Raw genomic sequence first — 26629 nt, 5'->3', positions numbered from 1 at the left:
GGGTGTTTCCACTCCTTGTGGTGCGCAAAAAGGATGGAGCCATACGGCTCTGTTTCGACCTGTGGGAACGAAATAAGGCAATTGTCGTTTATGGGTATCCTTTGCCGCATGTAGAGGAAATATTACAGATGTTTCATGATGCCACTTATTTTTCTAAGCTAGATCTAACATCTGCTTATCATCAGCTGTTACTGGAAGAAGATAGTAGAGATTGGACTACATTCATAACGCATGAAGGTTTATTTAGATTCAAACGTGTCTGTTTTCGGTTGGCATGGGTGCAAGCAGTATTTCAGAAAATGGCACAAATTTTGAAGTTATAAGAATGTTGTCTGTTACTTTGATGACATTTTGGTGAGGCCAGACACAACCTGAGCATCATGCTAACTTGAGAGAAGTCCTAGTTTGCATTTAGAACAGTGGTATGAAACTTAATGAAAAATGTGTCTTCTCAGAGAGCCGACTTTTCTGGGCCATAGAACTTCAGCTGAAGGTATTTCGCCTATGGAGAGCAAGGTAAAAGCAATCCTGAATGCGCCTGCTCCTACAGATATTAAGTCATTGCAATCTTTTCTATGATTAGCTAGTTATTATGCCATGTTCATTGATCATTACGCGGATTTGGTAGAACGGCTTCGCTTCATGCTCAGAGAAGGGCAAAGTTTTGCTTTGTCTGATGATGCCCAACGCAGCTTCAATCATTTGAAAGCTCCTTTTACATGTTCTCCTATCATTAAGGTCTTCAATCCTGAACTGCCTGTAGTAGTGGCGACTGATGCATATGACGTTGGTGCTGTGTTACAACAACCGTATGGTTCTAAGCTTGAAATGTAGCATTTGGCTCTAGAACTGCGTTGGTTACAGAAAGGAAGTTTTCTGTACGCAAGCGTCAAGCTCTAGCATGTCTGTTTGCGTGCGAAAAATGGCCCGTTTACCTCTGGCGTAACCGTTTCACTCTTAGAACTGATTATGAAGCTGTAGTTTCTTTACTGGCCGCTGATTGCTGAGGTAGTCGACCTCTTCGCATTTCGAGATGGCCAGCCAGGCTTCTGTATTACAACTTTCAGGTTGAATATTGCAAAAGATAAGAAAATATAGTAGCTGATGCCTTGTCTAGACTTCCAGTACACGATTCAGCATGTCAGGATAAAGAAATAGTACACCTAGTTACGTCGTTGGTTGACAAAGAAACAGTGCAGCTTGCAACGAGTACAGAGTACTCTTTAGAAAGTCAATAAATGCCTGTGAGAGGGTTGGCCTTATAAGAAAAACATAGGCAATGCTTTAATAGCTTATTTTCATGTAAATGAAGAATTATCTTTTGTAGATAAATTACTCATGCGTGGTGATCGTGTGGCAATACCCAGTGTTCTCGTACCTACATTTCTTCAGTTGGCACATGAAAATTATCAGGGTATATTACGTACCAGGCAGCTTCTCCGTGAACGCTATTGTTGGCCTCAGATGGATAGTACTGTAGAGCAGTAAGTAAAGCATTGGCATGTATTTCAGCTGGCAGACAAGTCGGCAAAGCCTCATGTAGCGACAGTACAGCCAGTCGAATGGCCAAACGGGGCTTGTATGAAATTGAGAATGGACATCACTGGTCCATTGAACACGTCCTACCCTAGGTATCCAGTAACTTTAGTTGATTATTACTCAAAGTGACCAGAAGTACTTGGTGCTAATTCCATCTCTACAGATGATGTCATTAAGCTTCTTGGCTGGCCTTTCAGTCGTGGAGGGTTACCAGACTCTATAGTTACGGACAATGGTCCACTGTCTGCCTCAAAACAATTCCAGGATTACCTAAAGGAAAAGGGAATTGATCATTTTTTCTCCTCGAGCTATTATCCTCAGGGAAACACTCAAATAGAAAGGCTCAACCGAGTCATTAAGGAACATTTGCAGGTAGCCAGGCTTCAAGGTCGAGCTGCTTCGAAAAGCATTACATGATTCTTAGGTTCCTATAGGATTACGCCACAAGCTACAACGGGTCTCTCCCAGCTTTCCTACTTCATGGTCGTCAACCTCATTCAAATATAGATATTAGTAACTTTTGGTTGCGTAATCATGTAGCGGAATGGCACAGCTCTTTACCTGCCGTGGTTGCTCAGTGGCTATGGTGTTAGGCTACTGAGCACGAGGTCGCGCGATCGAATCCCGGCGACGGCGGCCGCATTTCGTTGGGGGTGCAATGCGAAAATACCCGTGTACTTAGATTTAGGTGCACGTTAAGGAACCCCAGGTGCTCAAAATTTCCGGAGTCCTCCACTACGACGTGCCTCATTATCAGGAAGTGGTTTTGGCATGTAAAACACCATAATTTTCAACAGCACACTTTTCTTCCTCAAGTCAAACCAGGGGAAGGGAAACAATAGTGGGACGACTGGGTCTTCAATGTCGACACGTCGACACAATGACACGCGTCGCAACCCCCAAAGTTCGTCCACGCCCTCATCACAGTCATCATCAACACGCCCTCACCGCAGCAAGAAATGGCCTCCGTGGCTTGATGATTTTGTTAACTGTGGGGCCTAGTGTCTTCCCTGAGGTGCCACGGCTAGGGGTCCCGCCGTGACATTACAGAGATAGTGTCATGTGTTTCCGTTTTAATACAGGTGTACAATGTATCTTTCTTCAGGTGTGATGCAGTGAAACTTCTACCGTCTGTTGCTTATCGAGTTCTGTATTGAATTGTCTGCAGTGCAGTGGGACAAGTTAATATTTCCTTGTGAAGTGCTAACGTACTGGAAGCGCCTGGACACTAGTGCGTCAAAGAATGTCTGTGTTTTTGTGCCTCCAAAGACTGACGCGCTTGTGTGTGAACTTGGGGGGACGGACAGAAATTATTCTTGGCCTCAAGTATGTGCGCTTCGAGTGTGCGTTTCACTGAATAGTTACTCTTATTTTCCAGAGGGGGATTATGTGGTATAGTGTCTCCCTCTGAGGGACCTCATGTTCACTGCTTAATCATGTTCTGGTCTAGTTTGGCTAGATGGCGCACCCCTTTCGGTCACGTGTTTGGCTTCGACCAAAGAGGTGGTGACATCTGGCAGAGAAGTCTTCGTGTATTAAATGGCCGCTTGCCGTTCCAGTCCTTTGTGTGGTTTGCTCTAGAGCGGTCGTCTCACCGCCTCCCTCTCTCGGGTTGGCGTTGCCGGCGCTCGCCGCGCGCTCTCCGGACGCCGGGCCCCCGCCGCCTTCCGCGGCCGACACAACAACCATGACGCACTCTCCTGCTAGGGCTATTCAGACCGAAGGTCGCAGACGAATTCCGGAGAGCCCGGGATTGCTTGATCGAAGAGGTCCAGTTTTTGGTCCTTGTTAATGAAACATTACTCCTTCCTTCTGCGGTGCTCCTCGCGTGACCCAGCCGTTATGCCCGCTCCTTAAGCCTGCCCCTCGGCCGGCGTCGTGTCGACGCCATTCCACCAGATCGCTACAAGGACGACGTTGAGACATTCAACCAGCTGGCCGCTCTTGAGCTCACCTCAGCGTCCAGAAAGAAACGGCCCCCTTCAGCCTTAAAGGTTATATATGGTCTCCTTCGCGCGTAACAGAGTGGTGGAGATTCTGGGTAAGCGTTCACAACAACCGAACAATCATTGCTGAAGCTTTGTCGAAGCCGCCGATTTGCCCGTCTCCGGCCAATTGCCGTGACCGTTTTCGACATGCCTGAAGGAAGAGCCGCTCCAAAGGCATAGCCCAGCAGTCTACTGCAGTAGTACCGAGTCCCACCCGCCTTAGGGGGAAAACCGAGAGAAGATGCCGACGAGTGGCTCGTCCCCTACAAACGATTGAGAAATTCCAACGTGTGGGATGCAACCGCTCAGCCCACCAATGTGGTGTTCTCCCGGACCGATACCTCACTCATCTGGTACGAGAATCACGAGCACGCGCTTTCGGCGCGGGAACTTTTTCTTGACGAGTTTAAGGCCTGTTTTGGGGAGGTGGTCGCGAAAAAGAAGCGTACCGAGCAAATATTGAACAAGTGTTAAAGCTGTGCCCAGTGCTCGTATGTCGGAAGAAATGAAACTCTTATTGATAAACTACGTTTATTAAAGAGGTCCGTGCTCATTGAACCCCAATGTTCATTTAAATACGCAGCGCTGAGCCCACGGCCACCAACATTGCGTTTATACGTTACGTGTTCTTACATTTTTGCAAATAATTGTCTAATATTGAATACTTGAATTTTAAACTCGTAAAAGTGTGCTTTTAGCTAACGTTTTACATTTGAGGCGTACAATAAGACAGAAGTTCACCGGAATGCAGAGTTTCGAAGTAACGAACCATGGTGGAAGCGCGCGTGCTTGAGGCCGCAGACAACGTTTAAGCAAGGGTCTAGCTCAAGACAAATTGCTTTGTCAAAAGGTTGGTTCCAGCTTCAAGCATTCCTTGTTCAATCCCTATCGATACACACACTCAACAGAAAATAAAAAATAATAAACAAGAAGCGGCTGTTGACTTATGCACGGGACGGGGCAGCAGGGTGTACTGTCATACTGATAATATCTACTTGCCCTTAATTAGAAAAAAAAGTACATAAAAATTTACGAAGCGTTTCCACATTGTTCACAAGGTACCCCGTTACATTTTGACTGAAGTTCGCATGCTGTCGTGCCAATGGTGCAAAGAAGTGCATAAAATCTTAAAACTCCATGGATTCCCGCCTTGATTAGAATTTGTCTATCCTTTAGGTGAAACAAATAGCAATAACAATATATCGGCGGTTGTCAAATAAGAGTAGGCGTACGTTTCAGTTGTTTATCTCTCTTTCACAAGTTTTGAAGGCATTCTGTGCATCACAAGGTCGGCATTCCTCCAACCCCCTGTAGGGCGATTACTCTAGACAGCATTCTTACTGCTCCATTGGCATGCCTAGTGCTACTAGCGACCTGAGGTTGTTGGGCTTCACTGACACTGCTAACAGGGCTGGAGAAATTTTTTTGGCCGACAAGAAAATGGCGGAAAAACGAACCAGTCTAGGCTCCTTATATACGCCCCTTTATCGGCACAAGAACGGTCATGTTCATGTGCCGAACGCTTTGCGGCGAAGCCGAAACATGATGCATATTTCAAGAGCAGTGCCAGAAAACTGGAGTTTTCTTTCCCGCTGAAAAGAAAAAGCACTTTGGCGAAACTTTTGAGTTTTGAAGTTATAGAATGCGTCATAAGGTGCACTGCTTAGGTAATTTTTACTAGCAACATCTTAGACTTCAATTGGCGGCAATTAGACTTCAATAATTAATTTATATTTATTCTCACCTCTGTGCACTGGCGCACAACATGTATGTCTGAAAATATTTTTCGCACGAGATAAATCTATTGCGCCTTGAGGTCATATTAAGTTTACGTTTTTGAATGACGCCCTTAAATAGGTCAATTATGGACCGCTTTGCCTATATTTAACGGCTCATAAATATCTAGGAATGGCTAATAACCGATTAATGCCGTCTAAGGCGTAAAGGCTAGTTCCGTCATCTAGAGAAGAGTATGTTTTAATTTCCTCATTATGGAGCAGCAGTTTGTCGCAAAGCGTTTTATGACGTGTACTTTCGCCCCTTATGAGAAAGTTTCAGTGGTGCTGGAACCGCTGAGAAATTTCGGTAAAAGTATTTCGATAAACTTTTTTTTCATGTTGTACTGAAGCGGCTGCAGTATTCCGAAGAACTCGCCAATGATCGAGTGCCAAGACTGGTAAAGTTGGCGTGAAATTATCCCTCTCTCTACTGTTGAGGTCTTTGAGCGACGAAAGTTCCATGGGCATGTAGTAGGCGATTAGAAGGGAACTATGGCCAGGTCAGGTGCGCAGTGAATTCACAGCGTTCGACAAAAGCAGTGTTTGAAAGGGCAAGTCGACTTGGGTGCGTGAGGTGAAATTAAAGCCAATCCTTTATTACGCCGATATGTAGCGTGCTCAGGATGAAAGGCATACTTGAGGGAAATTAGGAGCGTGGCTTTTTCGGTGTGCGACCACAAATGGATCACAATGTCATGCCCTGTCAATAAATATGCTGTTTAAAACGTGAAATTTTTTTTGTTGGCTGGTTCTTCTTGTTGACTAGTTAATGATAAAATTAGGCTTCTCTGACTGACCGGAGGGACTAGTATTGCCGGTATCTGACGAATAGGGAAAAAGGAGCCCGGCATTCGCGCGTTATTTACAGGGGGTGCCGATCTGGGGAAATGAATGGATTGTCACCTAGCTGTTTGTAACAATAATAGTGGGATGCGAAAAGGCTGCTTCGCTCCGAGCCTTCCTTCCAAGTTCATTCGCAGACTGTGTTTTCTTCAATTTCGCCAAGGTCTTTGACAAAGTGTGTCATGAATTGTTCCAATTTAAACTTAGTAAACTTAATCTTGATCCTAACCTGTTTGCATGGCTTGAGCATTTTCTCCTTAATCGGTCACAGTATGTTGTGTCAAACAAACATATCTCCATTTAATCCCGTAGACTCTGGTGTGCCCCAGGGGTCAGTTATAGGCCCTTTTATTTTCCTCATTTGCATTAACGATTCGCCTAATGACGTTTTCTCTAATATTTATGTTTTCGCAGATGAGTGTGTTATCCTCCATCAAATCTCGGACAAATCTGCTAAAAAAATTTTACAAGACGATATAAACGCTATCTCTAACTGGTGGGACGTATGGTTAATGCAACTTGACGTAATTAAATCTAAATGTATGCGTGTTACTCGCAGCAATATTCCTCCGGTGAACTGTTACCTTAATGATGCTCCCCTAGACGTCCTAACCTCCTATACATACCTAGGCGTCCACATAACCTCGTCAGTTTCCTGGTCGTTGTACATCGATAAGATAATTAACAATACTAACCGCATGCTATATTACCTCCGCCGAAATTTTTTTTCTGCTCCTACATCATTAAGACTAATCCTATACAAGACGTTTATTAGGAGTAAAATGGAGTACGCCTCATCCATCTGGGACCAGCACCTTCCAGGCGCAGTTGTCGCAATCAAGGGCAACTCAAGGTATCGTTCGGCTTTATCAGAACTCATCACTCCCGGACACGATTAACTAATCAATTTTGCAGTAATAACAAACAATTTTCTGCCGTTCTGTTATTTACTTGCTATGTTTTTATCCACTTCCCTCTGTAATACTTCATTCTTGAGGGTACAATAAAATAAATATATAAATAAGAGCCGTCCATTATTCGTTTATCCACCTTTGTCTTAGAAAGTCATGCGGGCTGCTTTTGCAATAAGGTATACGAACGAGACCGAGGTAATGTGCGTTTCATTTTGTCAAACAACGCGAAACCAGACAAACGACGCAAGAGGATGAAAAGAAAACGAAGACAAATTGCGTTTTGCAGATATATTAGCTGGTTATCTGAAGTGGTCGACCAATGGCATCGGAAATGCGTTGATCCAGGACCAATGTCCTGGATCCCGCAAGGGGTTTCCTTTTATTGCGATAATAATTATATGGGCAGTACAGGCGCATTTTTGCCGTCGCCATGATGTTACGTATAAAGTCCAAGCGCAATAACACCGGCGCCGCGGGTCGTACGATTTATGTGCTAGTGAAAGCACGCGAGGGAATCCGGCGATTGCTGCTCAATCAGGCGCACACTAGCGAATAATTTAGGTGCCTCTTGCGGTCGGATGGCTACTGTCTTTAGCGCGACCACGTTAAGGGCCCCCTGTCGCAGAAAATGCGGCTTCGGCATCGGCGCTGGCATTGGCGTCCCGTGAGCGAAAATTGCCGTATATATTTATGTACATGCATACGCCATGTATTAGTAAATGGCATGTGGTATATGCGCGTTACTTACCAAGGCGTGGTGCACACATATACCTAAATATATACTATTCTATCAATAAAATTGCACGCATCTTGTCTTACATTCTCAACAAAATTATTCAGTTATTCTTCGGAATTTCGAGAATGGCAGCTCACAAACAAATGCCATGAAACAAAACGCCGACAGCGCATGCGTTTTATGTTAAATCTTCTCGGACAAAAAAAGTAAAAGTGCAAAACAATAAGAGAAACCAGGCAATTATATATCTTTCTTTGGCGCGGCTGTGCGCTACCTGTGGGATCGGCCCATGAAAGAAGCCGCGTTTCCTGTGCGTTTCCTGTGCGCTACCTGTGGGATCGGCCCATGAAAGCCACGTTTCCGCAACATTTCTTCTGCGCACACGCAGAGCCATCTTGCGGCAAACACAGAAGACCCTCTCCTCGCAATGTACGGCGCTGCCCCGACAAGTGGCGCGCCACTCGCCCGCGCGACGCGGCTCCTCTTTCCGCTCACAGCGCGATTCCTAGGTGCAGCGTTCGATGCGGGAAGCCTCTGACGGGATCGCTGCGCCATAGCGCGTCTGGTGGGAAAGCGTCCCCTGCGATATGTGCCGTGCTGCTGGTGATGAGCCATGCGTCTGCGTAGTGCTCCCAAGCGAGATAGAGGACGATCCCATCGAGGCGTCAGATCTACGGCGTCAGCCCCATGATCGCGTCCGCCTTCATGGGGCATCGCGGCCCGGCTGTCCATGCCAATTACGACGTTTGGCTCGCGTAGATCGTTTCTCTCCGAGACACCGAGTTCTTTGGTTAGTTCCGCTTGCTCAGGCGCTCGTTTCGTCATTGTATGACTCAAGCGCATGCCGAGCGACTGAGTGGGTGGTTCAAACGGGGTTCCATAACGCTATCGCGTTCCACTCTTGAAGGCGAAGCTTAAGCGTCCTCCAATTTTTCAAGCGAAGCTTCTATTGACTCACAAGGGCCGTTGTCGTGGTCACCCAGAAAAATCCAGTTGCTCCCCGAGCAGAGCAGTTGTGGGAAAAAGCGGTTTACGAGTTGACGGCTGCGCCGGCGCCGAAGCGTGAGTCATTAGAAAGGATTCTAGCTGCATAGACGCACGCTCACGCTAAGCGCGCAACCAATCAGAGCCGTTTCGCTTCCTCCGGGGAATGAAAGGGAAGGAAAGAGTGTCGCGCACGCTGCGTTGGCTTCGTTTCTGTACAGTTAATTCTCGGGAAACGGATGTGACGGCCACGCGTCTTGCGTTCCCCTGAGGAAGGGGCAGCGCTCGCTAAGCGGCAGCGAGAACTCGCCCATGAAAGGGCTCGCCGTCAGCATGCCAATCCAGCCGTTAGAGCCGACCAACCCGAGGCAACACGACAGCAACGAGAAGGAGATCCCGAGCTGAAGAAACAGGAGGCCGAATCAATCAGGCACCGTTATTGTGGGTTACCTAACCGTGACGAAGGTCAGATGCACGCACGACAAGCTTCGCTTGCCCCCATTTTTCAGTAGGGGAAAGATTGGTCATCTTTGCTTCCTTTCAGGCGCGTTTCTGTACCTTGCGGGCTTTCCGAGAACTAATTTGCCACATCGTAGTTTGATATTCATAAAGCTGGGTAAACATTCATTGTTTTGCCAAACGATATAAACGCGAGAACTACGGTAGGCTGCCTGTGATTCGCGGGTGGGCCATTTGTCAGGGTATTACGTTACTCACTCTTTCAACGGGCCGAAGGCGCTCTTTAGCAGGATCTTTAGCGCCTGGCCGTGGGCGTCTCTCTCCTTCCACGGGTTCTGACGCTGCAGAATAGGATCCCGCTTTCTCCTCAACGTCAGTGCCACGTTGCTCTGCGCCACCGTCCTCTTCCAATTCGGAGACTCTGCTTGAAGGCCTTGGGTCCTCGCCCCTCGCCCCTCTCCCGTCACCCGCCACGGTTGCACCTGGGCGCACTGTCAAACATCAGACATCATGAGAACCAGGCTTGTGAACTGGCTGTAGCTCGAACGATGCCGGCAGTAGACTACAGTGAAGTCGGCGTCAGAAGTTTTACGGACTGGGGATTTAAGAAAACGTTGAATTGTCTACCCGCGAGAACAATAGGGATATCCGAGGAGTCGCATACACACGAAGTAAAAGACAATATAACTAGACAAAGAATACCGGACGTTAACAGTTACGCTCAGTTGCAATCTAGAAATAAGGTAAAGGGTGATGACAGCGGACAAAAGCACCGGCGCCACGGCTCCAGTCACTTTCTTGGGTACAAGTGTAAAAGATTAGCCCTGGAAGCGTTAGCCAGCGTAGCTCAGGCAAACTTAACTGAATATGAACGCCATTCTAGCTGCAGCTATACGTGAGCTTAGGAACAGACAGCTGGCCAAAAAGCCCTGATATACTACCTCATGGCATCAAGACTGCGAAATTTGACGCCGCCGCTACGGAATCTGCGAGAAGAATGTCCTAGTAGCTGGTTGCCGTAGCCAGCAAACTCGTACAAAACTAAGATTTTAGCTTGCACTAGCACAAGCTGGAAATAGTCGTGCTACATGCCCAAGTAGAGGAAATAGTTAGCTTTTCCTCGAGTCCTACGGTCAGTAAACTTTTGAAGCCTACTGAACAAAAGCTACTTTGAAACGAAAAGAGCCCCTGCACAAAAAAAAAATCTAGAACGCCCATCTCATGATAAATGTTGATGTTTATGCGACTAGCATTGAGGAAATGTAGCGACATGCCGTATTTCCACCGCTGAGACAGGGAATGATTGACGCGTGTACGTAGCCGGGCTCCTTTCTCGCGTTCCCCGCTGGACACACGCCCCACCCAGCGGCGCCGCCACAAAGTAGGCGCGTGACACGTCTTTGAATGCATACGCAGACAAGATTAGGCGAATGTATGGGGTCGGGTGCAATCCGCCCAGAATCGGAGGAATCTTAAGTGTCTTTTTTTTTTCTGATTGAAGAGGCGACATATACCTATAGCAGCGCGTATACCTAGTGATCACTGTTGGCGTCAAGTTGAGGTTCACCGAATGGCGGCGCATGCGCAGCACTGCAAACTCAGTGACCCTAGTTGGCGTCGAAGATACTCATTCAAGAACGTCCCATAAAAAGTGGCACAAACCCAGTGGCCTAAGCTGGCACCAACGATGTTCAACGAAGAGTGGCACATTGAAGAATGGCTGAAGCACAGTTAAAAACTAATTTTAAATTGCGCATTCGTTTTTACTGTAGTTCATCAGTCTGTTCCGACAGGCGCTGCTCAATTCCTTACAAATGCTTATTTCTCGGTGAAATAATGCATCTTCGTTATTTTTACAGACAAAATAGTCGAGTAGAATTAAGTATGTCATTCATGAACAATGCGGACCGAAAAGATCAATGTTATAAAAAGGCATAAGTGTCAGCAGTATGCTTAAGCAACTAAAGTTCCGTTGCATAGGCTGTTGGTGCAACACCTGTATTGCGCAAAAGCAGGAAATACGTAGACATTCGAGTAAAGTATATAAAAAAGTTTCCTTTTTCCAAACTTTTCCCAAATATTTTTCTGCTTTCTAGCAATTTTGGATGACCAGAACGGGAACCACGAATCATCAGGATTTTGAGGACAGATATCTCTAACAGAAGCAAAAGATGTATAAAGCACCTTTGGCTTTTGTCCCATTTTTTGTGTAGGCATGCAAGAATAAATATAACAATTCTAATATACTAGAATGGGAGCTTTTATTCTATGTTTTTGGCTACACAGACAAATTCACGACCGCTGGTCTTCAATTTTGCATTGCAACGTGCTCCTTAAAGGTCACAATCGAACAGTTAATAAATCTTTGTAGTTAATTTCTATGTGAAGGACATTTCGCCATGCAAGTTGAGCCTAACTCTCCAGGTATAGTCCACCTGAAGATGTCGAATTCCGGTTACATAGACCATGTGATTAAATTCTCGCTCTCTCTCTCCCACACACACACTGACAGACACAGATACCCGCGCTGCGCTGTACTCGCGCAGCGCGGGTGACGCGCGTGACTACTCATTTGCTGGTTGAGTTCATCTAGTGGCCATCTGCGTCAATTTTTTTGTCATAGCGGGAATCTCGAATTTAGCAGTCTTTGGAATGCTAAAACAGCAGTGTACCAAGTCGAAGCGGAACGGATGGACTCAACAAAATGTCCCAAATTTCTATTATTTATGTGACACGAACAATAATAATTTTGTAATAATTTTGATATTAACAATGAATCGGAACCTATGAACCTCAACTAAATCTACGTGGTGTTTGAGCGAACACTTTCAATTTCTTTGTAATTTCTTGTGGCAGGTAGCACAATTGTAGTCCATGAGCTGGTATGTTTGAAGAGGCGGACATCACTTGCACAAAAACTTGAAACGCATAAGCGACGAACTACCAAACATTCACTAAGTTTTTAACTGATTACTGTATGGTACGTATTGCAAATCACTATTTTTAGCCGGGGAGTTCGCAAAGCAGATCCACTTAGAAAGAATTCTTAGGATGATACTAGTTTAGAGATATCAATTGCTAAACGTTGCGGAGAAATGCACTGACGTTCCAGTAGTTTTGTGCTTCAATGCATAATACGACGTTTGGTTAAGGTAAGTGGAAGGAGAGTGTATTTTTACAGCAAGTTTGATGGCGCATATCTCGCAAATGGTGCGATCCTTACAATTGTTTTCAAGTGGATATGTCTTTCAGTCTCTCCCGCTAAAATTTGGAAGCTGCAATATGTGCCACATAAGACAATTACTTAAAACGCGAATTAACGAACTTTTGCTAATTAGTCGATTCCGCATGGCAAGTTTTTGTGCAAGTAATGTTCGCCCCTTCTAGTAGACCAGCTCATGTACTAGAAGTGTGATACCTGCCGGAGACAATTAAAAAAGGAAGTGAAACTATCCTCTGAAACACCCTGTATTAAGCGGCCATATTGTTCTGATGGTAGTGTTGCAGACTATAAGTATAAGCAATAGCGGTTCATATCTGCGAATTTCGCAAATGAACTGCGTGAACAGCTCACCGGCATGAATGCGTGAAGTGCAACTTATGCAGACATAAAAAAAAACTAACTTTCAAAATGTCACCGATGACCTACGCCCATCAAAAATGCTGCGATCGGACCCTGTAGTTGTACATTACAGCTCTGTAATTACGGTGTTTTAGAAGACGAAACTTCTTTTTAAAGCAGGACGCTGTCAGTATCGTAAAATAACGAACGTTTATTTCGAGAACGTGGAGCTCGCGTTAGCGTGCGCACGCGAATCATAAAGGAGCCTTTCCGAATAAATCCTGTCAGCGCGGCTGGGCATTTACAAGACACGCAATGAAGCTCAGTGCTATTATGATGTCATCATCATCATCATCAGTCTGGTTAGGCCCACTGCAGGGCAAAGGCCTCTCCCATATTTCTCCAACAACCCCGGTCATGTACTAAGTGTGGCCATGCCGTCCCTGCAAACTTCTTAATCTCATCCGCCCACCTAACTTTCTGCCGTCCCCTGCTACGCTTCCCTTCCTTTGGAATCCAGTCCGTAACCCTTAATGACCATCGGTTATCTTCCCTCCTCATTACATGTCCTGCCCATGCCCATTTCTTTTTCTTGATTTCAACTAAGATGTCATTAACTCGCGTTTGTTCCCTCACCCAATCTGCTCTTTTCTTATCCCTTAACGTTACACCTATCATTCTTCTTTCCATAGCTCGTTGCGTCGTCCTCAATTTGAGTAGAACCTTTTTCGTAAGCCTCCAGGTTTCTGCCCCGTAGGTGAGTACTGGTAAGACACAGCTATGATACACTTTTCTCTTGAGGGATAATGGCAACCTGCTGTTCATGATCTGAGAATGCCTGCCAAACGCACCCCAGCCCATTTTTATTCTTCTGATTATTTCTGTCTCATGATCCGGATCCGCAGTCACTACCTGCCCTAAGTAGATGTATTCCCTTACGACTTCCAGTGCCTCGCTGCCTATTGTAAACTGCTGTTCTCTTCCGAGACTGTTAAACATTACTTTAGTTTTCTGCAGATTAATTTTTAGACCCACTCTTCTGCTTTGCCTCTCCAGGTCAGTGAGCATGCATTGCAGTTGGTCCCCTGAGTTACTAAGCAAGGCAATATCATCAGCGAATCGCAAGTTACTAAGGTATTCTCCATTAACTTTTATCCCCATTTCTTCCCAATCTAGGTCTCTGAATACCTCCTGTAAACACGCTGTGACTAGCATTGGAGAGATCGTATCTCCCTGCCTGACGCCTTTCTTTATTGGGATTTTGTTGCTTTCTTTATGGAGGACTATGGTGGCTGTGGAGCCGCTATAGATATTTTTCAGTATTTTTACATATGGCTCGTCTACACCCTGATTCCGTAATGCCTCCATGACTGCTGAGGTTTCGACAGAATCAAATGCTTTCTCGTAATCAATGAAAGGTATATATAAGGGTTGGTTATATTCCGCACATTTCTCTATCACCTGATTGATAGTGTGAATATGATCTATTGTTGAGTAGCCTTTACGGAATCCTGCCTGGTCCTTTGCTTGACAGAAGTCTAAGGTGTTCCTGATTCTATTTGCGATTACCTTAGTAAATAGTTTGTAGGCAACGGAGAGTAAGCTGATTGGTCTATAATTTTACAAGTCTTTGGCGTCCCCTTTCTTATGGATTAGGATTATGTTAGCATTTTTCCAAGATTCGGGGACAGTCGAAGTCATGAGGCATTGCGTATACAGGGTGGCCAGTTTCTCTAGAACAATCTGCCCACCATCCTTCAACAAATCTGCTGTTACCTGATCCTCCCCAGCTGCCTTCACCCTTTGCATATCTCCCAAGGCTTTCTTTACTTCTTCCGGCGTTACCTGTGGGATTTCGAATTCCTCTAGACTATTTTCTCTTCCATTATCGTCGTGGGTGGCACTGGTACTGTACAAATCTCCATAGAACTCCTCAGCCACTTGTACTATCTCATCCATATTAGTAATGATATTGCCGGCTTTGTCTCTTAACGCATACATCTGATTCTTGCCAATTCCTAGTTTCTTCTTCACTGTTTTTAGGCTTCCTCCGTTCCTGAGAGCATGTTCAATTCTATCCATATTATACTTCCTTATGTCAGCTGTCTTACGCTTGTTGATTAACTTCGAAAGTTCTGCCAGTTCTATTCTAGCTGTAGGGTTAGAGGCTTTCATACATTGGCGTTTCTTGATCAGATCTTTCGACTCCTGCGATAGTTTACTGGTATCCTGCCTAACGGAGTTACCACCGACTTCCATTGCACACTCCTTAATGATGTCCACAAGATTGTCGTTCATTGCTTCAACACTAAGGTCCTCTTCCTGAGTTAAAGCCGAATACCTGTTCTGTAGCTTGATCTGGAATTGCTCTATTTTCCCTCTTACCGCTAACTCATTGATCGGCTTGTTATGTACCAGTTTTTTCCGTTCCCTTCTCAGGTCTAGGCTAATTCGAGTTCTTACCATCCTGTGGTCACTGCAGCGCACCTTGCCGAGCACGTCCACATCTTTTATGGTGCCAGGGTTAGCGCAGAGTATGAAGTCTATTTCATTTCTAGTCTCGCCGTTCGGGCTCCTCCACGTCCACTTTCGGCTATCGCGCTTGCGGAAGAAGGTATTCATTATCCTCATATTATTCTGTTCCGCAAACTCTACTAATAACTCTCCCCTGCTATTCCTAGTGCCTATGCCATATTCCCCCACTGCCTTGTCTCCAGCCTGCTTCTTGCCTACCTTGGCAGTGAAGTCGCCCATTAGTATAGTGGATTTGGTTTTCACTCTACCCATCGCGGATTCCACGTCTTCATAGAAGTTTTCGACTTCCTGGTCATCACGACTGGATGTAGGGGCGTAGACCTGTACAACCTTCATTTTGTACCTCTTATTAAGTTTCACAACAATACCTGCCACTCTCTCGTTAATGCTATAGAATTCCTGTATGTTACCAGCTATATTCTTATTAATCAGGAATCCGACGCCTAGTTCCCTTCTCTCTTCTAAGCCCCGGTAGCACAGGACGTGCCCGCTTTTTAGCACTGTATATGCTTCTTTTGGCCTCCTAACTTCGCTGAGCCCTATTATATCCCATTTACTGCCCTCTAATTCCTCTAATAGCACTGCTAGACTTGCCTCACTAGACAACGTTCTAGCGTTAAACGTTGCCAGGTTCATATTCCAATGGCGGCCTGTGCGGAGCCAGTGATTCTTAGCACCCTCTGCAGCGTCGCAGGTCTGACCGCCGCCGTGGTCAGTTGCTTCGCAGCTGCTGGGGACTGAGGGCCGGGGTTTGATTGTGTTGTTCATATAGGAGGTTATGGCCAAGTACTGCACCAGGGTGGCCAATCCTGCTCTGGTGAGGGAGTGCGTTACCGGTTCTGGTCACCGGGATCAGGCCACACTCCAGGCCTGTTTATGCAATTTTATCAACACGCGGATTTCTTTTTCTTTTTTTTTAATCCGGTGGAAAATTGCCGGCACCGGGATTCGAACCACGGACCTCTTGCACGCGAGGCGGGTGTTCTACCTCTACGCCACCGCTGCAACCCACCGGTACAATTATGATGTACAGTCACTTTTATTGAAGACCATTGGGAGACAACTTTTTGGCAATGTAATATCGGCGATAACGGACAGTTGACTAATTACTAAATAAACAAAAATTTAATAGTCACCATCATCTCTATTCTAAAACGTTGCTCTACTTGACACTTCTCCTCAAGTCAATGATGATAATAATGATGATATTGATTGGTGTCCAATTTGAAACGCGTCTTCAACAAACAGTCGCCTAAAGTGCTCGATGTAATCAGGTTTTGTTACATTTGTCGCATTCTAGGCTTTTGCATATACCTCCTTTACTTTTTCTTTATTCATTAAAACCTCTATCTTTATACTGTACAATTGGCTATACCAGTCACAACTCCGCTTCTGGTAATGTCTTCCTTGTATTTTATCCGCCACTGCGATATAGTAGAATGGCAGCGCGGGGCTCTTCGACAGTGGTGGTCACTGCACTTCACTGACACGCCTCGGCAATCCTCGATAAGCGTAGTGACTTCTTCAGTCGATGGGCGGCCATGTGCTCAACTCAGAGCTCAAATCATAGGTAGGTCATCAAACAAAATAACAAGGCCTTCGGGGCGCAACCCACCGCCCCGTTTCGAAGGGACGCTCATAGCGTCCATGCATCAATCCATTCATCCACCCATCCATGGTAGTGTCCACTGAGTCGGACATTCCAGGGCCACAACTGAGTGAAGCGGCGGAGTAATATAGTATCGATGATGATTTGAGAATACGGGAGAATATTGAATAAGAGCTTTCGAACTTACTTGCAGCATGTATTGGGTCGGGGCTGACGTCGTCCTTAACGTGGCTTGAAACGGAGGCAGCAGATCCGTTGTCATCGGTGCTACTGGCGTGCGGAGCTCTGAACCCCCTGGAGACGCGGTCCTCGTTCGCATCTGGGTCTCGGTCTTCCTTTTCCTTTTCTGCAGCCGGGCGCTTCGTAGAAAAATGACGAAGATTGTTCGAGCTACACTGTCGGAAATAACTGTAAATCACGGTGGCTTAAGGTTTGTTCACGACATTGACTAAAATGATTCATGCAATTATAGTGGTTGGAGAAAGAGAGAGGGAAAGAGAAGGGAAGCATAGATGGACAGGAAGGTTAACCAGAGGTAATCCCGCTTGATTATCCTGCACAGGGAAGGGGTAGGCGATTGGAACTACTTTAAAACTGCTGGAAGCTTCTGCAAACAACTTTGCAGAAGGCCAGTCGCAAAGCCGCTGCTCTCCTGCAGTAGTACCATTCGGCACTTTCCACTTCCACATTTTCTAACCTTATACAGTTCATAAATTTGTTATTCAGCATAATGGCGATGAGAAAGGATTATTCGACAACCTCAATGAGCGAATTCACGAATCAAATACGAATCTAACAACCAACAATATTTTTCCAAAATTTCGAATAGAGCCCAACCTGATTGTGATTAACAGGCTTATGCACAAAAATTAGTTTATATATCAGTTTTATATACCCGAAATTGCCTGTACCAAACGTAAACAAATTTTTATTCTGTCTTCGTTATACTACATGGACGTGTTGTGTTCCCTTGAGACAAGAAACTACGAAGAAATTCATTTATTGAAGAACAAGATACCCACAGCAGGCAGTAACTTTTGATACTGCATTAAAGTGTTTCTTGGAGTCACGAATGCGTGAGATTGTGCGGACCTGCTCAAGACGTCTTGCATTAGTGTCGACACAGTACCAGCGCAGCACATCAACCGCGAATGTCCATCCTGAAGCGTGGGATGCGTCGACTTTGATATATCCATCTACAGTTCGTTATGAGAAAATTATTTTGCATAATGCGTGCGACTCACCGTCTGGGTGTTGTAGCTTCGCTGCTAAGCCCGTGGTCGCGGGATGAACTCCCGACCACGGGGACCGCATTTTGATGGGGGGGGGGGGGGGGCGAAGTGCAAATACGTTGTGTATACCGTGTATAGGGGTCTCGTTAAAGATAAATTAATCCGGAGCCCTCCGCATTATGGCATACCTCAATTACATCGTGGTTTTGGCACCAGAACCACATAATTAAAAGTCACCTGTTCGATTGGAGACCTATTCTCCTAATCCGGGCTTCCTATAGACAAATTTGACAGTATTGATACACACGTCCACCTAAGTAAGAAAAGTACTTAATCTCAACAACACCCTACTTAATGACAGCGGTCCTGGAGTGGCTCTTGCTCGGCAATGAATTTTCTGCCGCCACTGCGAAGGGCAGCGCGTATGAGTGGCCTGTGTCCTAGCCGAGCCACAGGCGACGCGTGCGCAGTCCGTCGTAGCTTCCTCTCCTGAGCAAACGTGGTGAGGGCGTGTGCCCTGACACTCAGTTGATTTTGCTCACGTGACCTAAACCAATTATACACGGTAAACCAAAAATACTGGCTACAAAGGCATTTATTCATTCTCGTTTTATTCGCTACATACCCACATCGACAGATTACGGTACCACATTTAGGGGGGGGGGGGGGGGGGGAATGCGAGAAGTAGCACAGATGAAGTACGGCTGAGGTATGGGTTCTGGTAGGGGGAGCAGAAGAAACGAAGGTAGGGTCTTTCTTGGCGAACAAGGCCGGTGTCTGGAGTGGAAGGAGCGAGGCTGTAGGGCTGATACAAATTAAGGAAAAAAAACGCTAATACAAATCTGAAAGAGCCAAGAAAGGAAAAAGATGCTGCCGCCAGTCACGCAAGTACACGGCGCACGGCACATTGCAATACCGATAGAAAAGCTACTATTTGATGGGTATTATTTGACGTAACTGTAACAATTCTCTGGAGAACCCTTTCAACTCTCTTATACATGGTTGTGGAATAAAAGACAAACTGGGAATTGCAATCTATTTCTCTCTTTTTGTTAGTATTGCCTAGAAAAGCAGGTGTACAAGATTGACTTAAAAGTTATGGGGTTGTATTTACTCCGGCTTTTGATAAAGTAATCGGAAAGTTATTTGATGAAGTCGCCCCGCCCTTCTAATAAAACGATGTAGAATGCAGATTTTTTTTCATCAATGTGCGCCAAAGCTTTAGTGAAGTGGTGAATGAACCGCTATAAAACTTCATATTTTACGGCTAGTTTTGAAAAATCGCGTGCCTGCTCGGAACTTCAGCTAGATGCTGAAACCCCCAGCACAGAAATACCTGAGGCAAGTGACCGTAGATTGCGCTGTGATCGAGCTGACACACGTCACCATAAATTAGTCGGGACCGGCTCAGTTTTCATCCCACCATCTCCAAAATAAACCTCCCTGATTACTATCGCGCTGTCTGCAGGAGCAGCCCACCTTATTCTGCAAGAAGCCGGCCGAGCAGACGCACCGATTTCCGGGAAAGAACTCTAAGAAAGCATCACTTGAATGATTTCTTTGTGTGCTTGACGCCGTATACTTGCTGCACTGAAGATATTTAGGAACCGTTGGTTGCTTCATTGTGCAGTTCCGTAGATAACAGAGCTGGCTATCTGCATATATGAAGAGGTTGTACAGGTGGCGCTAGATAAGATATAAGCAGATTCGTGATACGAGCGCTGTTTGTGCATGCGCTATTTGGCAATACAGCAGCAGCAGTAGAAGCAGCAGAAAAGCCAGCGAGGTCTGGGAGATATCGCCGAGAATGCTTCGCTTTCTCGATTTTCAGCTAATCGAACATTGAAGAACTGGGAACAGCCACGTACCAGTCGGATCACTTCGCTGCTGCCGGGACTGGGCGTCGCAACTTGAGGACCGCTCTCCAAGTTCTCCGCACCGGAGTCGCCTTGCGCCAGCTCGAGCTCGCCGTCACTGACGTTTGGCGACACCCCGTGCGGCACGCTGATCGGAGAGCTTGTCAGAAACGTCCTCGGATTCTGCACATTATCATGTGCAATCGTGTCGGTCTCGGGAAGTCGCGGCGGGGAATCCATGGGAAAGGCTTTCTTCGCAGAATCGACGCCGAGCCAATCGAGATTCTTCTTCTTCTTCTTCGCGGCTTTTTAGGATTGCGCGTGTCCGGAGTGCTATCTCATCTTTCGTTGGTGCTCTATTTCGTAATCGCCGAGAATGCGCTAATCAAATTAAAAATGCAAATACCGTTTTTTCCGTATTTGAGTCGTGTTGAGCCAATTAATCTATCCAGCACAGTGGCCCAAACTGTGTAGCAGCTTGGACTACTAGGTATGTGCTCCTCGTTGTGATGACGTCGTGGTAGTTCCACTGTTGTCATTCCAGCTTCGGCATCTTACTCTCTTCATGCAGTCGTCGTCACACCATTTACCCCAACCTAGTGGTCCAAGTTGTCTAATGGGGAACCAGCGCTAGATAGGCGGCGCGTCGAAAAGAGTGCGTTGCACGCCGCCCTGGCGACGAAACGCGGCATATTTCAGCCTCTCGACCAGACGACACACACGTGCGCGGCCGCATTATAGTTCGTATGTTTCTGTTTTCGCGCCGCTTCAAGTGGACAGTTTTCATAAAGAAGCTAGCGCCATCAAGTGAAAAAATGACGAAAGAAGCTTTTTAAGCTTTATATATTTTTCACAGTGTGCCGCGGCGAGCACGTATGTTTCTTTAACGGTTGCGTCGAGGGGCTTTGCATGCTTGCGTGGCAGCCTGCCTCGCAAATGTAGCAGCTATGGCTCCGGTCGTGCTGCGCTATGGTTTCGGAAGTATTAGTTGGCCTGAAGATATTCCATATTTCTCTGGCTAGACATCAAAAATTTTCATGTTACTTCGCCACAGCAGTCAATGGAGAAGAAAGCTTTATCGCATCAGCTGACTCGCGCAAGCAAAGGTTTCAGTGCTCCGCTGCTGGATCCGTAGCAACGCTGGCTATATTTAACACTAATTACATAAATTTACCGGATGCATCTCAGCGCCGAGTCCTCATCCGCATGCGCATTTTTAAAAAGACATAGGCAGCTTAGTCGCGTGTCCGCCGGCAGTATGCGCACACTACTCGTATTACAAGGCAGCTTCCCTCCCACATAACTCTTGGCAATGAATGGATAATATTTACCTTTTGTATCGTTCGCTTGGTGGGGTGGCGTTGGAAGGGGCTTGGCGGTGGTATTGCGAAGGAAACGTGGTTGGTACATATGCCGAATTGTGCATGCTATTGCTCATTTTGTCTCCGACGAAATGCCCACTGCAAATTCTGCTGTCTGGTACTGTCTGGCACGACTGACCGTCTTCACTATTGAATAAACCAAGCACACACGCGAAATTTGATTAAGAAACCAGCCTGACACCGCTTGACAGGGCGACAAGACGGGAACTTACTCCGCTCGCCTGACTGCTTGGATCCAACGCCGTCTCCGTTCTTGTTCATATGGTTTAGATGGAAAGATGCAGAATGGTACATCCTCCCTCATCCCGACGTAGCTGTGGCACTTGTATACACAACAGTATTGTCGGCATCCTTTCGTTTTCCTTCGACTATCAGGGCACGCAACGCCTCTACCAGTTGCAATTTTCGTCCACGGGAGCGGCTGCATTGTGCACGTTCTGACCGCCATGGCCGTGCTGCAGGTGCCGTGAAAACTCCAGCGCTGGTTCCCCGCAGCTTCGGCCACTAGGTAAGGGCTCGCGGTCGTGTTGCCGTAATGGTAGTTGCATCTTCATCATCCTAGCTTTGTTATCCGACGCTCGTCATGCCGTTGTCATCACGTCAACGTTGTCATACAGTCGTCATGCATTCATTGTCACACCAGCAAAGTGATGCCGGTTTGGTTTGTCAATCGTCATTATTAAAGCTTCGTTTTCTGACTCTCCTCATACTGTCACCGTCACGCCTTCTACTTCGGCCCTGTGGCCATAGTTGTCAGCTTAGGTCACTAGGTATGTGTTCGGGGTCGTGCCGTTGTGTTCGTTGCATCATCGCCATTTCAGCTTTGTCATATTGCAAAAAGAGGTGAGGCGTGCAGACAGGACACAAGAGTAGAGAAGTGGACAACACGAAAGCCGGCGTTCGTGTTGTCCACTTCTCTACTCTTGTGTCCTGTCTGCACGCCTCATCTCTTTTTGCATAATGAATCCGTACCAACTAGCTCAGCCTTCTGTCGTTGTAAAATTGTCATCTGACTCTCGCCGTGCCATTGTCATCGCGCCACTGTAGTCACACAATCACTGTCATTCCGTCGCCGTCACGCTGCCGGTTTACCATTGTTATCACTTCAGTAACGTCATCCCATTGTGGCCACGCCATTTTTGTCATAATGCCTTTGTCTTTCGATAAACGTCAATCGTTTTTCATTATATATAATTGTAATCATACTGCCATCACCAAATCGTGATTATGCCACCGTTGTCATGCACTCATCGTCACACAGTTGTTAGCATGCCTCTGTTCTAATGCCGCCGTCACAATGCCATCGAGGTCGCGTTATCATCGTCACCCCAGCTTTGTCATCTGACTCTCGTCATGCCGTTATCGTCACGCCATCACCATCATACAGGTTTCGTGATTTAACGGCTACGTCATTTTCATCATACACAATTGTCATCGTTCCATTGTACTCATGCCATTCTCATCCTCGTAAATGCATCGTCGTCATGCAGTAGTCGCAGTAGTCGCCATCCATTCGTTGTCATACCATCGTCGTAATGCCGTCACGGTCGTTCCATCGCCATGATCGTAGCTTCGACATTTGATTCTCGTCATGCCGTCATGGTCATACTGTTGTCGTTGTCATGTAGAAATACTAATCGCGCCTTTCTGGTGTGGCGCACGGCCAGTGACTCTAAAGAAAGAGAAATAATGGTGGGATTCGGCGCGAGCTAGCAGGACGCGACACCTCGACCAACAGCCAATCATGAAAAGACACGGGTTCTGGAAGGGGGAACTGAAGAATGGGAGGAGGGTTCTTTACTTTCTAGGAGGAGAAGGCCGCTGTGCGTAGCGGAAGGAGCGAGGCTGTCGGACTGCGGGTCCGAGCTTCAAGTCTTCAGGAGCGCCAGGCAGAAGCGAAGCTGTCGGGCTGTGGGCCCGAGTTTCAAGGCTTCAGCGACGATCCGGCCTCCGTCGTGCCTCCTGCCTGTGAGGAGGAGCAGATTTTAATGAACAGAAAGGAGGAGACGCCAGCCTGGAGAGCATGTTTCCAGCCTGCTACTCCTCGCTGGGGCAACGGGAAGTGGGAGATACAGGGAAAGATATGAGTCGGGTGAATATGCTATGGTACAATGAGACACTATATATGTGATGCAATACGTGGATGCACGCTTCAGACACACTACACACAGGAGTAATCTTGTCCACACAAAACTTCATCGCTCAAACAAATTTGGCACTGTCTTCACGTTTAACAGGTCGCAAAGACGACCGTCTAAGCCTATCTCAATGTGAAATGCTTTTTAAATATTTGAACATATCTACTTTATTGGTCTTGAAACTTTTTCCTATTATTTTCATAAATGTTTCACGAGTAAAAGTGATTCTTCAAATAATAAACAGCCTTTTCACCACTACCATTATCATCACCATCATATTTATGTCCTCTGGAGGTCAGAAACCTCTTCGAGTGATTTGTAATTACCTCTGCTTTGCTGCAGACGACATTATATTATGCCTAAAAATTTCATAATTTCATTGTACCCCCTAGTTCCCTGCCAAATTAAACTGCGTTTCTCATGACACCCATTCTGTGCCTCTAACGAACTACCGGTTATCTGCGCTACGGATACTATATTCTGCACGTGACGCCTTTTCCTCCTCCTAATGTCAACTGGAGTATCAGCTACCTCCGTTTGCTCGCTAATCCTCACTGCTGTCTGGCTGTTTCCTAGAATTTCTTTAAAACTCTTGCTGTGCAGTCCTTTGCTTTCTGAAGCCTTTTTGCCGCCTTCCAACTTCCCGCCCTATACGCTTTTACTGGTAGAAGGACGCTACATTTTTCTTTTCATGGGCCGGTAAACTGCCCGGTTATGATGTGGCATGGCCTGCCACATGCACTTCAACCAATGTTTATTCTCTAAATTTTCATCTCAAGATCCTCATTTTTCTCGTGCACATCAATTGAATAATGTAAACTTACACTTGGACAGATTCTAGGGTTTGACTGCCAGTCACAAATTCTCGATTTCTTGCCATACCTTCAGATGTTACTTCAGTCATATGCATATATTCTTCAAACATACTTTGACACCTTATCGGCTTAATCAATAGGCTCAGTGGGCTTAATAATTCGTTGCAAGTCATCTCCATCGTTGCTGAGCGGTACGATGTCTGTTGCAAACGCAAGTCGCAGAGATGCTCCCCTTGATCCTCACTCGTAATCCTTCCCAGTCTAACAACTTGAATGCTTCTTCTCATCAAGCAGTTAATAAATAGTATTAAAGATTTTGTCTCCTTGCCCGACTACTCCTTGATCGCTATTGCTGCAATTTTTCAGTGAAAAGTTAAGGTAGCTGTAGAAGCGTTATTCATATTTGCTGGGATATTCCCGTACATTTCCTGTAGTCCTTGACCACGCACTGTTTTCACGACTGCTGGCATCTCTACTTAAACGCCTTTCAGATCTATGAAAGCTATGCAGTGTTAAGAATGGCGAGCTGCAAGGCAAGATTGCCACCCAGTTACGACTGGGCGACACGACGCGCATCCCCCACTGTTAAGAATGGCGAGCTGCAAGGCAAGATTGCCACCCAGTTACGACTGGGCGACACGACGCGCATCTCCCCCTCACCATCGCTGCAGCTAGGAGGCGTTCGAAGAAGCGGCCTTTGTGCTGAAAACCACCTCCTTTTACCAGCCCCATCGACATTGTGACGGAACGAGTTCGGTGTGCGAACAATGGTTCCGGAGTTCTCCAGCGCTGACCTGATCTGATACGCATGGACAAGCTGCCGCGGGAAAGCCGTATTTTGGTGCTTCCCATGCCTCGGCGTGACGCAAGACAACGAGCTACCCACGATTGGCACCGATACTTCCCGGAACGGCACCCCTCCAACGCCATCGTTTGGGCATCGGAATGTGTGTGCCTTTGTGTACGTAAACTGTTCTGCGGAGCGGCAGCAAGTTGGCAATGAGTAAACGAACAGTCGCCGCCTCGTATGGCCGGTGGACCGAGTGTATAAAAACTGTTGTTGTGCGAATGCTGGACACACTTCTCTTGAGCAGTCATGTTAGACTGATACACTTCTCTCATGCAGTCATGTTGGACTGACACTCTTCTTTTTCAAGCAGTCATGTTAGACTGATTTAATTTCTGTAAATAAACCCATATTCCTCGTTCTCGATGAGAAGCAGTTCTTCACTTCATCGACGTCCTCAGTGTAAATAAGTTGGACGACGGCATGGGCCAGCTGCCTTCGAATTCATGCCGTACTCCAATCTTGGCTAAGGACCACGGGCGATGGGATTGAGCCCCCAATCCTGACAACTGGCTGACAGCGGTGAGATGGACTTTGCGACATGGTGCTGTATCTGCGGTGAGTGCTTGGTTCTTGCTTTGACTCTCTTGGCTTCATTTTGTGGTTGTTCTGTTTAGAACAGTAGGGAAGCTAGATTGTTGTGTGTTAGCTAGGTTGTGTTTTCCTAGCTAGATTTACAGAGCAGAATCAAGGCAGTAAAGCAGGAATCATGGAGTTAAGGACACTGCTGAGAGACGAGTTGTTGATTGTTGGTGAGGAACTGGGCCTAGATGTACGCAAGGAAATGCTCAAATCGGAATTATTGGAGCTAATTTCCAATCAGGCCAGTGAGGAAGATATTGAAATGGGAATGGAACTTCTCAAAAAGAGAGAGAAACGGGAAAGAGAAAGAGAAGAACGGGACAGAGAAAAACGAGAGAGAGAGGAACGCGATAAAGATCGCGAGTTAAGAAAAATGCAACTGGAACTTGAAAGCAAACGTTTGGAGTTGTCTCAAGGAAGTGAAGGCGCTCTGGGACGATCAAGTGAGGCAGAATCGTACCGCTTGGACAGGCTATTAATGCCATTTGAGGTCGGGACCGACATAGGCTTGTTCCTAAGCAATTTTGAAAGGACTTGCGAGAAGATGAACTTTGGTCCGAGTACATGGCCACAGCGGTTGCTGTCTATGTTGCCGTGTGAGGCGGCGGAAGTAATCGCCAGATTGAGTGCGCAGGATGCATACGATTATGCAAAAGTTAAGGCTAGTCTCCTGAAGAAATACCGCCTTTCAGCCTAAGCTTTTCGGCAAAGGTTTAGGAGCACAGGCAAGAAAGATAGCGAGGGCTATCCGGATCGAGTTTGCATATAGCTTAAAGGCCAACCTAGTCGAGTGGCTTAAAAGCGCGGAAGCGTACGACAGCAGAGACATG

General features: G+C 46.4%; 1 protein-coding gene across 1 annotated transcript in view; it reads right to left on the bottom strand.

Moving 5' to 3' along the window:
- The window catches only part of LOC135913802 (endothelin-converting enzyme 1-like), a 33429-nt gene extending 12848 nt beyond the window's left edge, over positions 1–20581 (bottom strand). Inside the window, exons 1-3 of the mRNA XM_065446493.1 lie at positions 20048–20581; positions 17135–17306; positions 9500–9732 (exon numbers count right to left, since the gene is read on the bottom strand). Coding sequence (XP_065302565.1) covers positions 9500–9732; positions 17135–17306; positions 20048–20275 — 633 coding nt within the window. The 5' untranslated portion in view covers positions 20276–20581. The remainder of the gene's footprint in view (positions 1–9499; positions 9733–17134; positions 17307–20047) is intronic.
- Between the last annotated feature and the right edge of the window lie 6048 nt (positions 20582–26629).

This window comes from Dermacentor albipictus, chromosome 6 (assembly GCF_038994185.2).
Source record: "Dermacentor albipictus isolate Rhodes 1998 colony chromosome 6, USDA_Dalb.pri_finalv2, whole genome shotgun sequence".
NCBI classification, from domain to species: Eukaryota; Metazoa; Arthropoda; class Arachnida; order Ixodida; family Ixodidae; genus Dermacentor; species Dermacentor albipictus.
Note: the sequence above shows the minus strand (reverse complement) of the source record. Positions and strands in the feature narration are given on the sequence as shown.